The sequence below is a fragment of the Corylus avellana genome, chromosome ca6 (assembly GCF_901000735.1).
Source record: "Corylus avellana chromosome ca6, CavTom2PMs-1.0".
NCBI lineage: Eukaryota > Viridiplantae > Streptophyta > Magnoliopsida > Fagales > Betulaceae > Corylus > Corylus avellana.
In genome coordinates this window covers 10,968,847-10,988,503 of record NC_081546.1, presented here as the reverse complement: position 1 = coordinate 10,988,503, position 19,657 = coordinate 10,968,847, and the positions used below count along the sequence as shown (strand labels likewise).

Here is a 19,657-nt window from a genome sequence, read left to right as displayed (position 1 = left end):
TTTTTTTTATTTATTTAATTTAATAAAAAATTAATATTTTAATCAGGTAAAATAAGGAGTTTTGAGTGGCCCTAACGGGTGTTAAAAATTTTTAACGGTAGGGAGTTTCTTGTAGTTTCGATTGACCCAGAGACTAAATTTCCGAAAAAAAAAATACCTAGGGAGTTTTTAATGGAGGCGCTTTGACCTAAGGAGTTTATATCTAAATTCCATTTTTATAGTTGATATTTTTATTCGCAAAAATACCACATCACGCACATAGGGTCTCAATTTAAAACAATTTGGTCAAATATGACCAACTTTGCCACAATGATGACAGGTGGGAACAAACCTTTGAGAATGTTGTCTTTTATGATGAGAGATATATTTAGATATTGATCTAGGCAAACTCGGCTCTATATCACATTTTTTTTCTTTCTTAGGAGAAGCCGATTTTTTCCAAAGTCTTTGGGATTTAAACTGAAAATAGTTTGGTCTGATGTAACCAATAATCCCACAATAGTGGCATGTCAGAACAAACTTAGCTTGAGCTTGTTTCTTAGAAGAAGTCTTCAATTTAGGCTTCACACAATTGTTCAAACAAAAGGTTTTGCCTTTATTCAAACAGACTGTATTAGCTTTGACTTCTTTAACATTCATAGGCTTAACAAACAAGGTATTTCTTTCAGATTTAAAAGCTTGCGAAGTAGAGCAAACACCAGTATCAACAATCATACTATGCTTGTTATCAATACAGAAAAAACTTTTCAGATTATCTCCAGATAATTTTTGTGAGAGTTCTTTCAAATCATTCTCAAGTGATATATTCTTTTAAACAAGTACAGACATCTCAGAATTTAAAGAATCAATCAAGGCATATGATTTAGACAATTCATTCACCAAAGACTCTTTTTCCTATTCTATAGTTTTAAAATTCTTACAAATCTTTTTGTATCTGTAGGACAGTTGACTATACTCATTAGAGAGGATCTTGTACACATTGTCAAGATCATCAAAACCAAAAGAGTCAATGACAAGGGACTGAGATGTATTCATAGTAAAAAAGAGTCAAGGATCTCACTCAGGAATTTAAGCCAAACAAAGTGAACCCGCTCTGATACCAATTGAAAAACGATATGCTGACTCCAAAAACTTGTTTATCACAATTTATGCGGAATTAATACTATAAAGCAATAAACAATTCAATCACCAAAATATATAAAGTAATAAAGAGGCAAACATAGATATTTTGGTTACGAAGAGAAAACCTTTTAGAAACCGATCTAAAAGTAAAACCTCTCCGGGGCAGCCAAACCCAATAAATCACTATCAAAAGATTTTCCAAAGATTATAGACACTAAGAACACTTACAACCCTTTACAAGACATTGGCTCTATAAGATCGATAAGCCTACAACCTGTCTCATTACTCACAATCTTCTTCAACGTGATTCTCTTTTACCGGTCCCTTTTGATAAACTTCTCAACCATATATTCATCAAAGAAATAACTCAAATTCTAAGAGATTTAATTTAACGTTCACCATATATGATCTCTCTTAGCATAGCCTCTGACGAACTCTCTGGGGGTGAAAATCCGTACAGAGTATATATATATATATATATATATATATATATATCGTGACATCAAACCCTAGACCTGGGCCCACTAAAAACACGTTTTTGGGCATAATAGTTACGGGGTGTCCGGACAGAGCCTTGCGAGCAAAAAACATGCTTGCTGGAATTGGTGTCTGGACATCCTTGCAGCATGTCCGGACACCCTCTGCAAGGACATTCCGTTTGTCCTTGATCAACAGCTTAGATCAGTCAGTGTTTATGGTCCGATTGAGCTGAAACTTTGCATGAACATTCATAACACATGAATTCACATTATGAATGGTGGAGATTGGATTCTGAGCATTTTATATCAGTGTTTGAGCCCGTAAACAGTAGCCTCTACATTTTGGGACCGAATTAAGCTAACACAAATACTAACATGGCCAAACCCACCCTAGGCTCAACGGGGGAAGTTCGATCACCCCCAATGCCTGCAATGTTTTTTTTTTAAAGAGATCTAGGAGTGCCCAAACCACCCTCATGGGCGATTCGGCCACCCTCAGATCGGTCGGTTTGGGATGGCTGATGCCCCCTAGGCCCAATGGGGTGGCCAAGCCACCCCGTGGGGTCGCTCGGCCACCCAATGCCTGCAATTTTTTTTTTTAAGAGATTTGGGGGTGGCCGAACCACCCCCATGGGCAGTTCAGCCACCCTGCTGCAATTTTTTTTTAAAAAAAAACTCCTTCCGTTAGTGATAGATTAACTTGAAAATAAAAAATAAAAATTATTTGTTTGTAGAGGCTGACATGACTCATTCGTAGCCTTGGAATTTCTCTAGAAAAATTCCAACCATAAACTGGATATTCTCCGTGAACTGGAGAGGATCCATTTGTCTCATTTAAGCGTCAAATGCTGAAACATGTATGTTTGGGATTGCGTTTAAGGAGCCTAAAAGTACTTTTAATACTAAAAAAGTCTGTTTGAAGAAAAAAGTACTTGTTTGGTAAAAAAATTAAAAGCTCTTTTAATGGTTCAAAAAGCCAAAAAATGACCAAAACGCATTTGTGGCAAAAGCTTAAAAATAAAGTTTTTGCCCAAAAACTCTTTTTGACTTAAAAACTCTATTTCTCAAACATAATATCAAACAAACTTAGACGCTTAAATAAAATGAATGACTTTCTTATTAAATACTCAAACATAATTTTAGGGGATCTCAATTTGGATTGAAGCCTATGTAGTGTAGTCACTGTAGTGGCTAAAATTGGAATTCGACTGTGCTGGATTTTTGGTTTAGCTGTTTTCCAATGGCAAAATAAATATTTAGAAAATAGAACTTTTTCCGCTGCCGGGATTTGAACCCGGATTCATTCCAGAATTGCCATGGTGCTACAGCGGATTTCATGTTACATAGATGCTTTGTTTATATAATCATATAATTTGAGGCGCAATTAGAAAAGAAATATTTAGAAAAATAAAACTTTTTCCGCTGCCGGGATTTGAACCCGGATTCTATCTTTAGAATTGCCATGGTGCTACAGCGGATTTGTTGTTAGCTTTTCCCATGTTTTTTAAGTTATAGAAGCATAAATCTGCTACAGCAGATTTTTGTTTACTTTATTCCGAAACAGATCCTCTTCATTTCAAGTCCATTTCAATTTCACTTGAAATGGAAAGGGTCCATTTAGTCTATTTAGAGGGGCATAGTTGTCCATTTAGTTTTTAAACAAATTTTTTTGGATAACTATGCACCCCCTAAATACACTAAATGGAGAGTACCCTCTCCCTTTCTTCCTTGTTTATTATTGAGTGATTATATGCTACTCTTTTATTCCATTTTTGCTAAAGTGGCCAACCAATTAGTTGTTAATTTTTTAAAAAAAACAATAACTAATTAGCTGTGTCACAACAGCAAAGTGTGATAAAAATAAAATAAAAGTATAGTTTGTAATATTTTTCTTATTTAATTATAATTTTATAGCTTGGTAAGAAAATAAATATTAAGATTACAAATTTTTTCTGCTGCGGAGATCGGAACCCTATTCTATCATTGGCTGAAAATTGCCATAGTGCGACGTTCGTCATTATTAGTATAGAGAACCAAAGGATCAATATCACTTATACTACCATATGGTAGGAGTTGCCTTGGTCAATTATTCTGATAAGAAAAAACAAAGTTGTATGCAGGAATCCTATTGATAAATTTCTCATTAAAGCCAAGTGCTTCTAAACAAAAAGAGTTTTCTTTCGGGAGAACTTCTTTCAACCCAGTTTGGAAGAAATCTTTTTTCCTTTTAGAAGCTTCTATATCTTAGTGCATGAGTTGTTAGGTAACTCAACATTAGTACAACATAACGAAATTATATTTTCAATCTTCAAAACGCCTGAACCAGTCGCTTATGGTTCTGGAAAGCACTTTAGTCTCATTCAATGAAAGAGTTTTAAGCCCCTGAGCAATCGCATCAGCTGGAGTATACACATAACCGACTTCCCACTTTGGTTCCTGATCAGGGCCAAAATTAAAAAAAGAAGATTATAAGTAAAAAGGCAACGATAGATTAAAAAATTTACAAGGAAAGCTTTTCATCAAGAGAGAAAACATGGCGCAAATTCAGGGAATTGATGGATCAAATGATGTAATCAGAAAGTTGTTCCAAGTATAGATATGCAGAATGCTGTTAGATTGTTCAAGTATTGGAGTAGCATGTACAGAAACAAGGACCAACTGTGAAATTTGAGAGACTCTAACAACTGCAAAGTAATAGTGCAGAAATTTAAGGCAACTTGGACCTTTGTTGAACTGCTTGTGTTGAGACTTCATTATAATTCTGCTCTCTCTCAGAATGTGTTGCTTGAAAGAGCTTGTTTGGGAATGGTACTTGACAAAAATAAAAAATGAAAAACAAGTGCTTGGGCGAGAGTAGTATTATGATGGGTGACTTCCTGGGAAGTCCTCGTGTTGCACCCCTCATTTTGCTTTTACTTATCAAAAAAAATGAAAAACAATTGCACACCAGTATATACCAAAAGGTTTGAAAAATTAGAATTTGCCCTTCTCTTCATGTTCATTTAGCTTGCCGAAGGTTTCAGACTTTGCAAATGAATAAAGCATCACTCAAAAATATGGATTCTTACAAAAAAATGCAAACACTTTAAAGAAGCAAGGACATTTTATTTTCTTCAAAATTATACCTGTATGCATGGTGTGATATGGTTACCGCTCAATTGGACCTTTTCTAGTGTCCCACCAATGACGTTCACACGAGGCTTCAATGTCTCTTCAAGAAGATCCGTCTCGTCAATTGTGTCAGAGTTGAACTTCACCTAAAACACAATAATATATAAACCAGGGCAGAAGTTTACATATATATGACATCAATTTCATCAAACTTCCAGAATAGAAGTGCACCATTCATACCAATAGTGTGTGTTGGACATTGTATGAGCTCTTAAAACAATCACGATTTTCAGATGGTGTCGGCTTGAACTCTGATGTCCCTTGAGTAACCTAACAGAACCATTATAAATTTTCAGATAGACTTAACAGAACTATGCTACAATTTTAAAACAGTGTAAATTACATTAAAGAAGCATCGAGAAAGAAAAATACAAACCCCCTCCCCCCAAGAAAAAGACCAACTACTCATGCCCATCAATTGCTTTCCAAACGCATGAATTGCCTATGATTACCTACGGATCAAATCTTGTGTGGACCTTATTGAAATTAAGATATAGGTTATGCGCATGTGGGACTGTGGGAGCCCCATCAACTGTTTCCGTTGTTGAGTTCCAGACAGGTTACCAAGGGAAGTATAGAAAGCGAAACCGCAGATTCATAATTGACTGCTTAGTGTGTTCTCTTAGAAGTATAAAAAAAAATATCGAAGTACCTGATTTAGCACTGATGGCAACTGATCAACAAAGTTGGTCATTGAAATTAGGGATTCCTGATCACCCTCTGCTATCATTGCTCCAGCCACATCAAGTAGCATCTTCCATGCATCTCCTAGACATAGGTAGTGGAAATGAATGAGCATTAGAGATAGATAAGCATCACACACACACACACAAATGCAGCCCATATATGATACCAATGGATTTGAATGATAATAATACCAATTAGTGAATATATATCCAAGAAATGAGTAATGTCTTAGGCATCAATAACGAGTGCAGTATGACCTGAAGCCAGACTTTAGCAAAGGGGAAAGTAGATGTTAACACTCTTTAAGTTACCATATGTGAAATCTAAATACAAAAATACAAAAAGGGTGAAAACTAAGCGAGTTCAATGCCCACCTGAGGCACTCCTAGCCACTGAATAGACTGGAGATGATTCTATAACTGGCATCATCTGACGAACTAGAGGACCCAACTGCAGGATAGCATTACAAACTTTTAGTGCAGAGAATTAATTAGACAATACTAACTTGTTTTGTGGAAGTGGTTTTTCTCAGATAGAAATACCAATTCCAGACAATTACTATTTTTGCAAACAAAAACAAAAAATAAAAACCTTCTTGGTTTGGTTGGATCATGTAATATGGACTACAAAGAAATTATGGTTTTTTAAAAAAAATAAAAATTAAAGGCATTCTTTTTGTTGGATCATGTATGTCTTAAGTAAATGGAATTTATTTGAATGATGTTATATGTAAATAAGTGCATAGAACAATATTTCTGAGAGCTGATGGCCTCAATATCAATTAGGTAATTGCTGGGTTCAAATTGTAATTACTAAAACTCACCCCCAGCTCTTCTGCATACCCAACCATCTAGAACACACCTGAAACACTTACCTTAGAGTTGCATACCTGGGTGGGGCAAAGAGAAACATGGCAGATCTAGGACTCTGACAAGCTGATTTGATTTTGATTTCTAGCTGAAGTGAGTAGCAGTTTCATTGTTCTGTTCATCTTATGGTGAATTCCTTTGTTTGCAATCCTAAGTTTCACTAATGAATCATGCTATGTCCTCGTTTCTCTAGAGCTCTGGTGTTCCAAGGCATATTTTTCTATCAAGTCTCATGATGTATCAAACTACAAGTGCTTAGTACAGGTTCCTTTTCACAGCTGCAAACTTTACTGAGACCCTTGTTTCAGTTTAGCACTGGCTGTGTTTCACGCCTTACGTAAGAGACTAACATGTTCATCTGGACTCATTAGTCAATTCTAATTGTAAATTAATGATTTCAGCTTTAATCGCTAAGTTTATTCTGATATTGATGATTATCTCCAGGTTTTATACCCTAGCTGAGTCCTAAATTTCTGGTTCATGTCTTTTTGGAACAATTCACCCTCAATGCATACGTAAGCTTTTTAGAGATGGGTTATAGTATTTTTGAGACACTAGGTTGTTCTAAACCTGAATTACATTGAGTTCTTTTGGCTCATTCCTAATTATTTGCATACATGTTTGGTTGTTCTTGATCCTTTAAGTTTCCTAGTACTCACTTCCTGTTAATTAAGCACAATATTTCAGAATTGACCTCAATCTACCAAGCAGATTTGTTAACTTCTTTTTCCCTAGCTTTGGACCAATATTTGCTAACACACCTTACTTACGTTGACAAAGAAATGTTAGTAGAACTTCCTGAGCTCTATGATTGCTACTCTAAATGCAATCCATATCTTAGATTCCCTCATCTGATCTTTCGAACTTAAGCATCTTGGAAAATTGATTTGTTTCATTTGAATTACTCAATGAAACTTCTGACCCCATTTGTGATAGCCTCATCTTAACTTATGGTGCAGATTTGTTTGGACCTTTGGCCAATGGCATATTTGGACAGACTAGAAGTTGAGTATGAATTCAGATGAACATGTTACAAGCATAAAGGGACCCGCCACAGCTTGAGACTAATCATCCCAGAGTCTCAGATCGTGACATAACCCCAATAATAACTTGTAAATATGCCATGACTGGATCCCGGGAGCTCTTACATGACTGTAATTGCTCTGAGTCACATTAAAGACCAAAATGGAGCATTATTCATTTTTAGAGACTCTAGTGAGATCTAAGGGCCAACATATAAGTGGGGAAAAGTCCTTTCCACTAGACCACGTCCAAAAATAAGAAAATGCCTTGATTATATCAGCGAGTCATTGGTATGTTAACAACCAGTGCAGCATTATCATTTCTTAGTTCAACTCCTCTAAGATATGAAACCAATCCACATTTCCCTAATGGAGGAGCCTAAAATCTACAGAAAGCTACCAAGTATAGTATGACTCTTGGGCACAGCTTTAATCACTCCCGTGCTGTACATTGAAAGTTCAAACTTGTTCCTACCATGACATATCTTTGGTGCAGGAAAGTTCTTTTAAGGAAAGAATGCTTAAAATTATTCCCACCAGGAAGCAGGTGTGCAGGACATGTACCTAAAAATCAGCCCTGGTGTGACAGATTTTTTGAGTTTCGACCTTATTTTCTTGGTGAAAAAAGGCCAAGGACACCACAAATTAAGGTATTGGAAAATGAAGCACTATGTATAGTGAAACAAGGCAGAAAATAAGTTACCTGTTCAAAGTAAGGCACTGCCTCTGTTGCTGGCCTGTTGTTGAATGAGATTACGGCATTAGCCTTCCACAAGAGACAATATCCTTTGTCACACACTCCACAGATTGCTTGAGTTATACATTAAACTAAATGAAACTTCATTACAATCTGCATACATTCCACTCGGACAAACAAAAAACATGTATAATAATAATCTATTTCTTAAAGTAAACCCATTTCAATCTCCCTCCACTCAAACAATAAAAACAAAAATGGAATAGAAAAGCAAGGAAAAACCAAACCTTTGGTATCATATCGGAGAAATTGCTTCCCATGAGTAATTGGAGAAGCGCGCCATTGCTAAAAAGATGTGGGTGCACGAGTTTAGCACAAATTAACATCAGTGAAGCATATACATACGAATAAATTAACACACCTATGGCCGACAGAGAAAAGGGGAAGATCAACGAGCTGGGCAGATGTTAAATTGGCATGGGGCAATCCAGAGGAGACGATTGAACGGAAGCAGGCGTTGAACTTCTCGTAAACCTGCGCAGCAGCCTGTGAATGTTCAAAAGTCACATTGTAAGGCACTGAAACAACAACAAACCCTTCATCCGCCAATCGCTCCATTAGGTACCCGTAGGTGACTTCAGGGACCGCTCCAATGAACGCACCGCCCAAGAATTCGATGATGGCGCGTGGCTTCACACCCTTGGGCGGAGCAATTACCAAACAGGAATCCTGCCTCCTGTAAGTGAATCTGAAGCTGCTGCCTCGCTCTCCAGAGACATGGCTGCTCGAAACCATCCTTGTCGCCGGAGAGAAGGGCCTCCCTGCCGCAGTGAATCCATTTCCCGACGCAGCCGGAGAGTATTTGAATCTATAATAACATCTACTCACGTTCTTCGAGGGGATGCTTCGGTATTTGATGCTCAAGACGGAGGAGGAGGAGGAGCAGCAGCTAGCCAATTCCATTTTCTGGAATAGAATAGTAATAGTACCACTATCCCGCTCACTACCACTCCGCCACTTGCTATTTCACAATTTCTAAAATTCCGGGGGTTATATATATATATTTTTTTTTAATGGAGGAAAACGTGAAAACCAACGTAGGGGAAGGGTTGCGCCACGATTTCCGGTTTCCAGTCACGTACGTGTCAAGAATATATTGGGCCGGCCCATTCCTGCCAAAAAATTGGGCGTTGTGTCGAGACTATATTGGGTTGGGTCACTTATTGGGCCCATTTTTCTTTACTTTAAATTTGTAGGATTCTTCTAGTTGAATTTAAGTATATTGTTGGGCTGCCTTTTTTTGTGTTTTTTTAATCAAATAAGAAAAGGATTGTGAGGATTAAAACACTGAAAATGAGTGGGCTTCCAAACAAAAGACTCAAAAAAAAAATTTACGGTGCAAAAAATACAAGCAAAAAGTAGGAAATGAGTCATAAAATAACACGGTACTCTCAATAAGGGCCGAAAAAAATGGTTTAAGCACCAAAAAGGCAGGATCATTTCGAAACCCTTCAACCTTATCTAAATCCTTAAAAAGGACACAGACAGAAGTATAACCCTCAAAATATCCTTCGACCCTACCTAAGTAAGCTCTTGCAAGCTAAGAGCAACAAATATCGAAAGGAGGTTGCTGGAGAAAAATCATTGTAAAATCGTCAGGATCTGAAAAGAAAAGATCACTCTAGAATTCGGTATAAGAACCCAAGTAACAAAAAGTCACGAAAACATAAAAGCAACCAAAAAATATATATATATACAGAAGTCAGCACCTTTGGAGGACGATGGGGGCAAAGGAAGGTGACACGTGGATGTTAGGAGGTGAAAAGGCCCATGGCAACGGGAAGCTGGAACTGGTATGTGGTGGAGTGGCGCGTTAGAAGTTGGGCATGTTAGAGGAAAGAAGATTGAGCTTTAAAGAAATTCAATTTGAGAACCTTGACAAAACTGGCTACTGATGCGGATGCGGAGGAGATCGGCACAGTGGTGAAGCCTTGACGCTGAGGTTACGATTTTGGGTAGGATAAGTCGCACAAGATAATGGATAAAGCCTCTTAAAAGGTGGAAAGGATTAGAGAGTCCTCTAACCAGGCCGCCAACAAAAGAAAAAAGCTTTATATAGAGAAGAGGAGGAAGACATCCCTTCCCTCCTCCCGAGCAGAGAGACTAGTGGCAGCTATATTAGGAAGGCAGCGAGAAGGAAAAAAGAGAAGAGGACAGCATAAAGGATGGTGTATTTTTTGTGTTTTTATTTGCTATAATCCTTCACCTTTCCTTTTCCTTGTAAAAAAAAAAAAAAAAATCATGGCGATTTTTTATTTATTTTTTAAATAAATGCTGGGATATGTATTGTACTTTTGTATTATTTTTTTATTTGAATATAATACTTACCTTATAAAAAAAATTCGAGAATATGACAGCACCATCAATGATTGCAACTATTTGTGTTTATTTATTTGGCATATCTCACATGCCGTTATTACTACAAGTCGTTGTGCATCCTTCTTCATAGACAGCCAACAGAAGCCCATGAATGAAAAATTAGAATCATGGAACTCGATGAAAAGGGCTAGCTCGACTGCCAAATAATGCGCACCTCGATGATAATAAAGAATATCATCAATGTTAGAAGTGTAATTGAACATGCAATTCTTGCATTCATAAAACGTTGCTACAGGGCCCTTGAAAGGGGGTAACTTACGCCTTATGAATAAAAGTTATTAATTCAAATTCTCGTCTTTGTATGGACATAAAATAAAAAAATAAAAAATAAAAATAGTTGCTCTGGGAGATACTTTAGGAGAGTGCTAGGGAGCCCGAGAATTTTTCCAAAAATTCTCTCCCGCCTAACGTGAAAAATGTGAGTGGCAGACATGAAAGATTTTTTTTTTTTCTTCTGAAGTGCTTTCCACGTCAGGCGGGAGAGAATTTTCAGGAAAATTCTCGGGCTCCCTAGCACTCCCCAATACGCTAAGCTTTTTGATCTGAGAAAATTTGGAATAGGGTTTCCAAATTGCAAATATATCCTTGTAGTACACCGATCAAGGCTGTTTGGATAGGCACAAGGCCTTGCTTATGTAACCTCACTTGTCTCCAATGCCTTTTTTTCTTAAAGGAGGTCGTGTGTGGTGTAGTAATGATGCATATTTAGTTTATGATGTCTTGCATCTCAGTAGGAGGTTCAGTGTGTCACCCTACCCCTTTTGTGTTTTAACACAAAAGGCAAAAAGTTTTCCCTTGATTTCCAGTGACAGCATCTGAAGAGATATACAGGCTGAGCCAGAAGCGAGTTTCATGGTAAGTTTCTTCCAATTACACAAAATAGGATAACGTCAGCTGATGAAAAATGAGTGTAAAGAGTAACCTTACTCATTTTAAAAGAAAAAACCATATGCAATTTGAATGCAATTAACATCAGCGCAACAAAAGCACCACCATTATCATCTAAAAAATGACCCAACACTTGTCTTGGGAAGTCAATTCAACAGCTACCCTAGTAGCCTGCTGACTCCAGCACAACAAAGGAAGTCAATTCAATTTTTGCGCAGCTTCTAAGTGCTCAATAATCAACAAAGTCACATCTAGAAGTACAATAATCACACGTAATAGGTTACGAGGTCGACATGAATGAATCTTGTTTAAACATACATGTATTCACCACCACGAATAGCATTTGCAGCACCTTTCCTCTCTTCTTCAGCCTCCTTTTCCCGCTCCTTCCAGCTCTCATAGGCATGATCATCAGTTTGCAACTCATGGCGACAAATTGGACAAGAATTGTGCTCATCCTGCCACAACCAAACTAGAACTAAGTTGAATGGAGAGTCTATCTCATCTATTAATTATTCGTTCCATAGCCCTAAGTAATAGTAGATGACAAACAATTTTGAACAAATTTAGTGAAAGTAGAAACAACTATGAGTTTCCCAAAAATTCCTAGCAATCAGGTAAAGGTATATTACCAGCCATGGCTTTAGACAGGGAGGGTGGAACGTGTGCTTGCAGGGCAACTCTTGCATCTTGTCGCTAACAACCAAGTTCTCCCTGCATATTGCACACTGTACATCTTTTCCAAGCTTAGCCAAGATTTCCTCATCAAGAGTAATGACTGGAAGCTTTGCAACAACTTCCTTACTGGCAGGTGGCACTCTTCGGGGTACGGCATCATTTTCCGGGATCTTAACAACAGAGACATTGAAGAGAATTTTTTATATTAACTACTTACTACAGCACAAAATAATCTCTTTTTAACCAATATACCAACAGCTTAGCACACCATTCACATAAGGAGCCAAGAGAAAAAGCTTGTTATTTGTATCAATCAACTTGAAATTATATTTTTCGAGCAGCAGACTCTTTATAAGCCATATTTCCTTTTCTATATCTTTTCTGATGAGAAAAAGGACTGCAACAATAGATGCAACAAATTATAAAATTTGATGATAAATGCTACATGCACTTTCAAGTGCACACTCTTTGACATGATAATGAAATTACCATTGAATTTTGTATGGATCACCATTGGATTTTGGATTCAATGATGATTTTCACTGTTGTATTAGGGAGTATGCACTTGACAGTGTACGTAACATTTCTCAAATTTTTATATATGGGTTTCTTTTTCTACCTATATTTCCTGCAGAGGAAATACAAAAAGAGGAACATACAACAAGCATAAGAAGAGGGATTTGCAGAAGTACCAGAGGCAAAACATCATCTAGGCTGGTTATGAGCTCATGAAGTAGACTGACAGCATTTTCTGACGTGTTATTGTCTTCAGCTAGACCTTGAGAAGATTCGGCTTCAAAAAGTGTAGCAGCGGTACTCAAGAGGTTAGAGTGCACAAGCCACTGAGGCTGCGGTGGCTCTGGATCCACGGTGAGATGCCCCTCAAAAAGATATCCTAAATCAACACAAAAGGAAATCAAGCGAAACTTGCTTTAAAACGCCGATGATTTTGAAAAGTATATAGCAGGAATTGGAAAAGTTAGGCTCAAATCCATTTGGAATTGCGATTTCAAAACTTGCAATTTTAAAATGTGCCATTTGAAAATATGATTTTTAGAAATTCAATTAAGCATTTGGTAAAATCACAATTTAATACTTGATGTTTAAAATCGTGCATTTTAAAAAACATACCCGCGATTTAAAAACCAAAATTTTCTACATTTTTAAATTGCAAATTTTTAAAAACGCTATCCCAAACGATACATTTTCTACACTTTGGTTTAAAATCGTTCTTTTGGTATGCAAAATCGCAATCGAAATGAATGAAAAAGGGGATAATCTTGGGACCTCCATTGGATGTGTATGATGTGGATTCTGAAGGACTATGTAGTTGGCGCAAGTGTTCCCTAGCCTGCAGAATGCAAGCCTTCAAGTGCTCCTTCTCAGAAGCATCAGAAACAAGTTGTTCGGCCTGCTCAAAAAGCCCCAATCCGGCGAGCCAGAAACCGGGTGCCGTGTACCTCGTCTTCAAAATAGTTGCAACCCGGCATATAACAGAGTAGAACTGCCACCACCACCACCAAAATTTGGGTTAATTTCCACGCCATTTTGTATCAAAATCCAGTACGTAATGCATCTAAAATACTGAGAAATGCAGCTGATTAATCTGATGTTTCGTCTTTCAATTCGTTATGATTCAATCTCGTAATCAAAACCATTCATTATGTGAGATTCAATTAACGAATATATATATATATATATCAAACAAATATGGAACAAAAAGCAATCAATCAATCTCAACTAAATAAAATTAAAATTTGAACAAAACAAATGGAATTATAAATCAATAAACAAGAGAGAGAGGTACCGATTTACGGAGAGAGGGCGAGGCAGAGGGATAAATCTCTCGGAGCAGGTATTTGAGGGAAAAGACAGCATCCTCGAACTGTTGCTTCTTCCCAAGCTGTTTCTGCAATTCCTCCAATTCTTGTTTCACGCATTCCTCCACACGGGCCATTTTCTTTTCTTTTCTTTTATTTTCTTTTCTTTCCTTTGGGCTTCTCCTCTCTCTTGGCTTCGCTTGTTATATGATTGATTTTCTTGCCGAGGAGGTTACCCACACGGCACACCGAACTTGGAAGATATTACAGGTATTCACAATTGGTAAAGGCCTGTTACACGCGTTTTAAATGGTGAACATTCTTTGTCGTTTATAGTATTTAGTCGTCGTTTGGCGAAAAGCTGGTTGAAACATTTGTCCACGTTGTCGTCAATGGTCTTTTTTTTTTTTTTTTTGTTAAATAGATAAGCAAAGATACAACAACCAAACAAAGGTTTCAAGTAAGAATGCAATTAGAAAAATTAGGTTAAAGCGGCTCTTTTGGCTATAAGTTGTGATTGCGTAACACTCGGCTGATCAACACTGAAACATAGTTAACATCTTAAGGATATTTAAGACTAATAACAAAGTTGTCAGAATTTGAACCTACAACACAATTAGAGAAATGATCCATAATGGCAACATCAAAATTTAGTTTGATGACTTTTGAAGAATGGGTGACTAGTGAAGAGTTTCAACACGTGTTCATAAGTGGTGGAAATGACCGTCCTGACTATTTGGAGGGGCATTATGGCAAAAATTAATATTATCATGAACAACCTTATACCTAATGTGTCAAATGATAACAAGAGCAGTGGAGGCAAAGAATTGGAAATGGTGGAGGAAATCAAGGGTGATTTTAAGAAAGGAGGAAGGATAACTGATATTCATGATCAAGCCAACAATTGTCAAACCCTCAAGTTTTAGAGAGTCCAATGGCCAAGGAGAGTCACCAAAGGAACCTAGTCAAATGGCAGAGTGGGAAAGATACTCATAAGTGAAGGACACATTTGTTTCCACATTAACAACTTTAGAGCATGTTAGGAATTGCGTTTGAAGGGCCTAAAAATACTTTTAACACTCAAAAAGTTTATTTGAAGAAAAAAATAATCGTTTGATAAAAAAATTAAAAATGTTTTTTAAGGGTCCAAAAAGCCTAAAAATGGTTAAAACACACTTCTGATAAAAACTTAAAAATGAAACTTTTGCCCAAAAGCTTTTTTTGACTTAAAAACTATATTGTTCAAACGCAATCACAAACAAACTCTTAATCTTTGGGGGATATTCAACTAAGAACGAAAAAAGGATTGTAAGGGCCTTTTTGAATTTGGGCACGAGTTGTCAATGGGTCAAGGAGTCAAGCCCAACACTCAGTGGCTAATGGCCATCTCCCTGTTTTTTATCTTTCGGTATTGTTTTGGGTCATTTGGTTAAGCTATTCGAACACTTGGTTTTCTCCATGTTCTTTTTGTATGGACAATTTTTTTTATTTATGTTTTCAAATAATGGTTATTTCTTTTTCTCTAAAACTCCTATCCCTTTCTGTTAAGATAACCTTGCCTTGTATAAGGGGCCTAACCCCTTGTTCAGCAAAGGTTCAAAGGAAACAAATTATGTTACCTCCCATTTTTGGGCAATGGTCTATGTAAAAGGGTAGCTGGAGAAAAGACGGGTTGCCCAAAAGTAATAACACTTACGGGCTAGTCTTTCTTCCTAAAATGTGTATCATCCCCGACGGGTACCTGGACATATATGTCATTAATACTAAACACGAGTAAGAATTTACCCATAAACCTAATAATCAAATTTGTAGGTAGATGTTAGATTCTTAATCAGACGGCCAATATTAGGAGACTTCCTTGATCAGCCTTATCACTAGAAGCCTTATTAAAGATTAAGTAGGAGTAAGAATTATCTTTGTCATGCTATTATCTCATTATGGTTTCTGTTATCTTATTTTATATTGTAAATCTATTTAAAGATTAAGTTTAGACTAATAAAGTTATGCATCAAATTATAAACCAGAATCATCTGAAACCCTACTATTAAATCATTTTTTGCTCTACCTTCTTGTTGAAATTACCCAAAATAAGAGGATCCATTAGCCCTTTCTGGTTTCTGCAAATACACCTGTTTTGCTTCTATCGTTTTATTTTGAGAAATGTTATTTTTTCGTCTCCCATTTATCTCTTTTTCACCTTCGGATCTGTATGGTGAATTTGAAAAAGAGATGGATGAGAGACGAAAGAATAGCAGGTCTCTTTTATTTCGGGGATTTTCACTGAAAGCAAGTACATTAATCAAGAACCTGCTGATAAACTGGTACATCACTGAATTTATCAATAATATCTCAGGCTAAATAGTAGTACAGAAACAAAGCACCAATAAAGGAAATCTTATCCCAATATGTCATCAAAATAATCTGGCTGATTTCCATGATCAATCAAATCAAATAAATTTAATAAAAATGATTCTAAACACATGTTACAGAAAACAAAAAATGGAAATTAAAAGATGGCATTCCTCAATCCACACACCCAATCATTTTGTTCTCATACAGAAGCCTCAATCCTGGGCTCAAATGAGAAGGCAGACATGAATTCTATGGCTTCACCATTCATACAACATTTGGGCAATTCAACCCATTCATTAGTGACCAAATCACAAAGAACATAACTAAATAGCTCGCCGGAGTTTGAGCAAATCAATATCCGGTGACCGGCCCCAACACAGTTTATATCCACCTTCTTGCCAAACCACTCATGTGACATTGCTGGAGGCATTGCTGCAATCTGCTGCCATGACCGAATCTCCTCATCATACCTCCACACCCTGAGGCTTGCACTTTCAAGAAATTCTGATAGCAGAACAACTAGCATTTCCCCTCCACATTCTACCATATCAATGGAGTACTCAGAATATACAGGCAATAACCCGGGGTACTCGAAGAAGCGCTTCTGGGTCAGATTGCAAACGACAACCTTCCCTGAGGAGCTAAGGAAGTAGACAGTCTCCTCACCATTGTTATTAGTAATAACTGATGAGTATTGCTTAGATGGGCTTCTCTGCATGTTAGTTGCCACAACATTTCCAGCCTTATTAAGGAAATACACAGCATTGTCATCATTTAAGTCGAATCCCAGAGAATCGTCAACCTTTCGGCTTAATGCAATCTCCTCCTCCCAGCAACCAATGCTTGAGTTATAGACAATACAGGAGAGTTTTGGAAGTTCACCAGAGATTAACATAAGCTTATAAGAGCTGGGGTATTCTGAAGATGTGTTCATCACAATGGCATGAAGAGTTTGATTTCGTTGGGTTGGATCCAGTGGAGGGAGTTCTCTGCAAGATCCTGTCACAAGATTACATATAATGAAGTTACCGGTTACATTGCGGAAACAGACCAAGCCGCCAGAGGTTGCAACTGGCATGGAATTGTGGTTGGAGTGTTTCTTGAGGAGAGGTGGATGATGAAGTTTCTTCCAACTTCTATCAGCAGAGTCAAAGATTATTGACTGGTTGATATGGGGATTGACCATAAAAAACCATGGATCACGTGAAGGAACATGAGAGCAGGCTAGCTTGAAACCTGCAGAAGCTGCAACTGATTTCCATCTTTTGCACACTGAATTAAGGCGGAAAAATGTGGATGTTGGAAGCCATGAAAGGAGCCTTTCAAGAACGTCTTGATTGAGATCATCCATAGAGAAGCTCAAAATACCATCTTCCTCTTGTGACTTTCTCTTCCCAGTAATTCTTGAAGACTTGCAATCACCATACTCCATTAAATAGAAAGTCGTGAAAAATAAACTGCAACAATAAAAGGGGTGATGGTGTTACTAGTAAATTATTGGCTGAAAACCTCAAAAAGTAAACGAAGGCTATGGAATGAAATCAGCTATAATATATCAGAAGAATGTGACAATCCACAGATTAACACATGCATATAAGAGTCACTTAACAAAGATACAGAAGAGTTACTCTCAGTTATCTTTGTTAAATTACCTCTTGTCTCAAAAGCGATAAGAATTGATGAATTTAGTCATTTAATTTATCTTCTTTCCCAATTTTCTCCTCTCTATCTCTGATACTTATGTGATTAAACGAAACAATTCACATGGGAAAAAAAATAGGGAAAAGAAGAAAGAAAAAATAACAATGTAGTGGGTAATGACCAAGAAGTTCTGTCTCCTGATTCTGTCTGAGGACAGTTGGAGAGAAGTAAAAGCAACCAAAGCCACAGGTTGATAGAGGTGAATGGGAAATAGGGCACAACAAGACAGGTAAATTATTCAAGACAGAGATGAAATTTTTTGTCTTGGAGAAAAGCACAGTACAGAGGGACAATAAATGAAATTTTTGTATTAGAGAGGATGAAATTAATGGGTTGAGGGCAATTGAATAGCAGCATCTCCACCCCCATAAATGAATCTTGACATTGTAGCAACACTCTGGTCCTCCAAAATCAGAGAAAAAAAAAATGAAAAAATAATCGAAATATAATATCTAGGAGTAAATACAGCTAAAAGAATGTCGGGTTAGAAATAAATAAATAAAACAAAAGATTGATGAATCCAGCAAAAAAGTCACATTTACACAAACACAAAGCCAACACAAATATCCAAGAAAGGGAAAAACATTAAGTCGTCGGAGTGCCCAGAAAATAAAAATCACAAAACACAAACTGAAGAAGAAGAAGAAGAAGAAGAAGAAGATACCTGCTACCGCAACTGCAACTGCTAAGCGAATGGAAAGAAGAGGGAGAGTGAAAACAGATAAGAGGTTGGGTGGATCTTTGGGGTTCTTAAAGAAGCCCCAAAAAAAACAAAAGGGTAAAAGAGAAAGCGAGGCAAGGAGTAGGGAGGAAGAGAGGTAGGAAGTTTCCTGGGAAGGGCTTTTTGGTGGCGTTGGAGCGGCTTTCGTTGACACCACACAAAGATTACACGGCGCCACACGTGGGGGAACAATTCTACAAGAGACAACGGAAGTTGACTAATGTTTGATGTTTCTGCTTTGGTTTTGGTTTTGGCTTTGGATTCGGGATTAAAGTCCCGGGAAACACACAAATCTCGACATGAGAGAAAGAGAAAGTGCATGGTTTGTTGGGTATCTTTTCTTTTGTTTATTGTTCAAAGGGCAACGGTATCGTTTCATTATACGTTTGTTTTTTGACATGTCAAAGGGTAGTTGTCGTTTGGTGGGTGTGGGTTGCTGACATTTTCAAAGCAAAAGTTAGCCTTCTGCGGCTTTTTTTGCATCCTCGTTGAGGAATCTCTCTGCCTCTGCGGCTCTCTTTTGTGGTCCGCAGTGTCTGTAAAATAATAAAAGTCAAAACGGCCTGGTTCTTGACTCAGAAGCCAACCATTTTAATATGAAAAAAAAATAATAAGATAAAATCAATAAGCCAAAGGGAAAAGCCATTAATTAAGAAGGATGCTCACTCGCTCACTCATGGCCCGAGGCATAGATCTCGATGCCATACAAACCCAATAAGTCAAATTAAAGCCACTTTTGGGATGCACAGGGGATGATGGTTTATACCAATCACCTGTCTAACTAAATTGTTAGCAATTAGTTGGTTGCCTTCACTTCAGTTCTTGTGTATTCGAGCCCTTTTTTTTTTAATTATTTTTTAAGTCTAATGAGGAAAAAGGATAAAGTATTAGCTTAGAAACTTGTTGAAAGGCCGAAAGCATAATACTAACCCAATGACTTTTTCTTTTTTCTTTTTTTCCTCTCTAGATACAACTAGGGACGGGAAGGGGACCAAGATGGGTCATTCTCGC

At 37.2% G+C, this 19,657-nt stretch overlaps 3 protein-coding genes across 5 annotated transcripts; all 3 read right to left on the bottom strand.

Annotated features, from left to right (window-relative positions):
- Positions 1–3,708: 3,708 nt before the first annotated feature.
- On the bottom strand, positions 3,709–9,801 carry LOC132184305 (uncharacterized). Its single transcript, XM_059597885.1, has 8 exons — positions 8,469–9,801; positions 8,335–8,392; positions 8,054–8,116; positions 5,834–5,909; positions 5,425–5,540; positions 4,953–5,042; positions 4,727–4,858; positions 3,709–4,037 (listed from the first exon to the last, which is right to left on the bottom strand). Exons 1-8 carry the CDS (start codon positions 9,008–9,010, stop codon positions 3,903–3,905), a joined length of 1,212 nt encoding a protein of 403 aa, XP_059453868.1. The 5' UTR covers positions 9,011–9,801; the 3' UTR covers positions 3,709–3,902.
- A 1,659-nt stretch (positions 9,802–11,460) lies between these two features.
- Positions 11,461–14,127, bottom strand: LOC132184364 (E3 ubiquitin-protein ligase AIP2). Its single transcript, XM_059597977.1, has 5 exons — positions 13,860–14,127; positions 13,340–13,556; positions 12,745–12,947; positions 12,007–12,222; positions 11,461–11,832 (listed from the first exon to the last, which is right to left on the bottom strand). Exons 1-5 carry the CDS (start codon positions 14,007–14,009, stop codon positions 11,683–11,685), a joined length of 936 nt encoding a protein of 311 aa, XP_059453960.1. The 5' UTR covers positions 14,010–14,127; the 3' UTR covers positions 11,461–11,682.
- A 2,185-nt stretch (positions 14,128–16,312) lies between these two features.
- On the bottom strand, positions 16,313–19,206 carry LOC132184180 (F-box only protein 13). 3 transcript variants are annotated; one of them, XM_059597707.1, is made up of 2 exons: positions 17,877–19,206; positions 16,313–17,681 (listed from the first exon to the last, which is right to left on the bottom strand). In XM_059597707.1, exon 2 carries the CDS (start codon positions 17,654–17,656, stop codon positions 16,424–16,426), a length of 1,233 nt encoding a protein of 410 aa, XP_059453690.1. In that variant the 5' UTR covers positions 17,657–17,681; positions 17,877–19,206; the 3' UTR covers positions 16,313–16,423. The 3 variants fall into 3 exon arrangements, with proteins under 3 accessions (XP_059453690.1, XP_059453692.1, XP_059453689.1); XM_059597709.1 differs by having other exon boundaries at positions 18,047–19,206; XM_059597706.1 differs by having other exon boundaries at positions 18,590–19,206.
- Between the last annotated feature and the right edge of the window lie 451 nt (positions 19,207–19,657).

Coding starts and splice junctions, on each gene's coding strand:
- LOC132184180 (XM_059597707.1), bottom strand. CDS start 17,656: ATGGAGTATGGTGATTGCAAGTCTTCAAGAATTACTGGGAAGAGAAAG.
- LOC132184305 (XM_059597885.1), bottom strand. CDS start 9,010: ATGGAATTGGCTAGCTGCTGCTCCTCCTCCTCCTCCGTCTTGAGCATC. Junction 8,117..8,334: donor TCTCCGATATGATACCAAAG/GTTTGGTTTTTC, acceptor CTCTTGTGGAAG/GCTAATGCCGTAATCTCATT. Junction 5,910..8,053: donor CAGTGCCTTACTTTGAACAG/GTAACTTATTTT, acceptor GCTATCCTGCAG/TTGGGTCCTCTAGTTCGTCA.
- LOC132184364 (XM_059597977.1), bottom strand. CDS start 14,009: ATGGCCCGTGTGGAGGAATGCGTGAAACAAGAATTGGAGGAATTGCAG. Junction 13,557..13,859: donor CGCCCTCTCTCCGTAAATCG/GTACCTCTCTCT, acceptor TGGTGGTGGCAG/TTCTACTCTGTTATATGCCG. Junction 11,833..12,006: donor CCTGTCTAAAGCCATGGCTG/GTAATATACCTT, acceptor TGGTTGTGGCAG/GATGAGCACAATTCTTGTCC.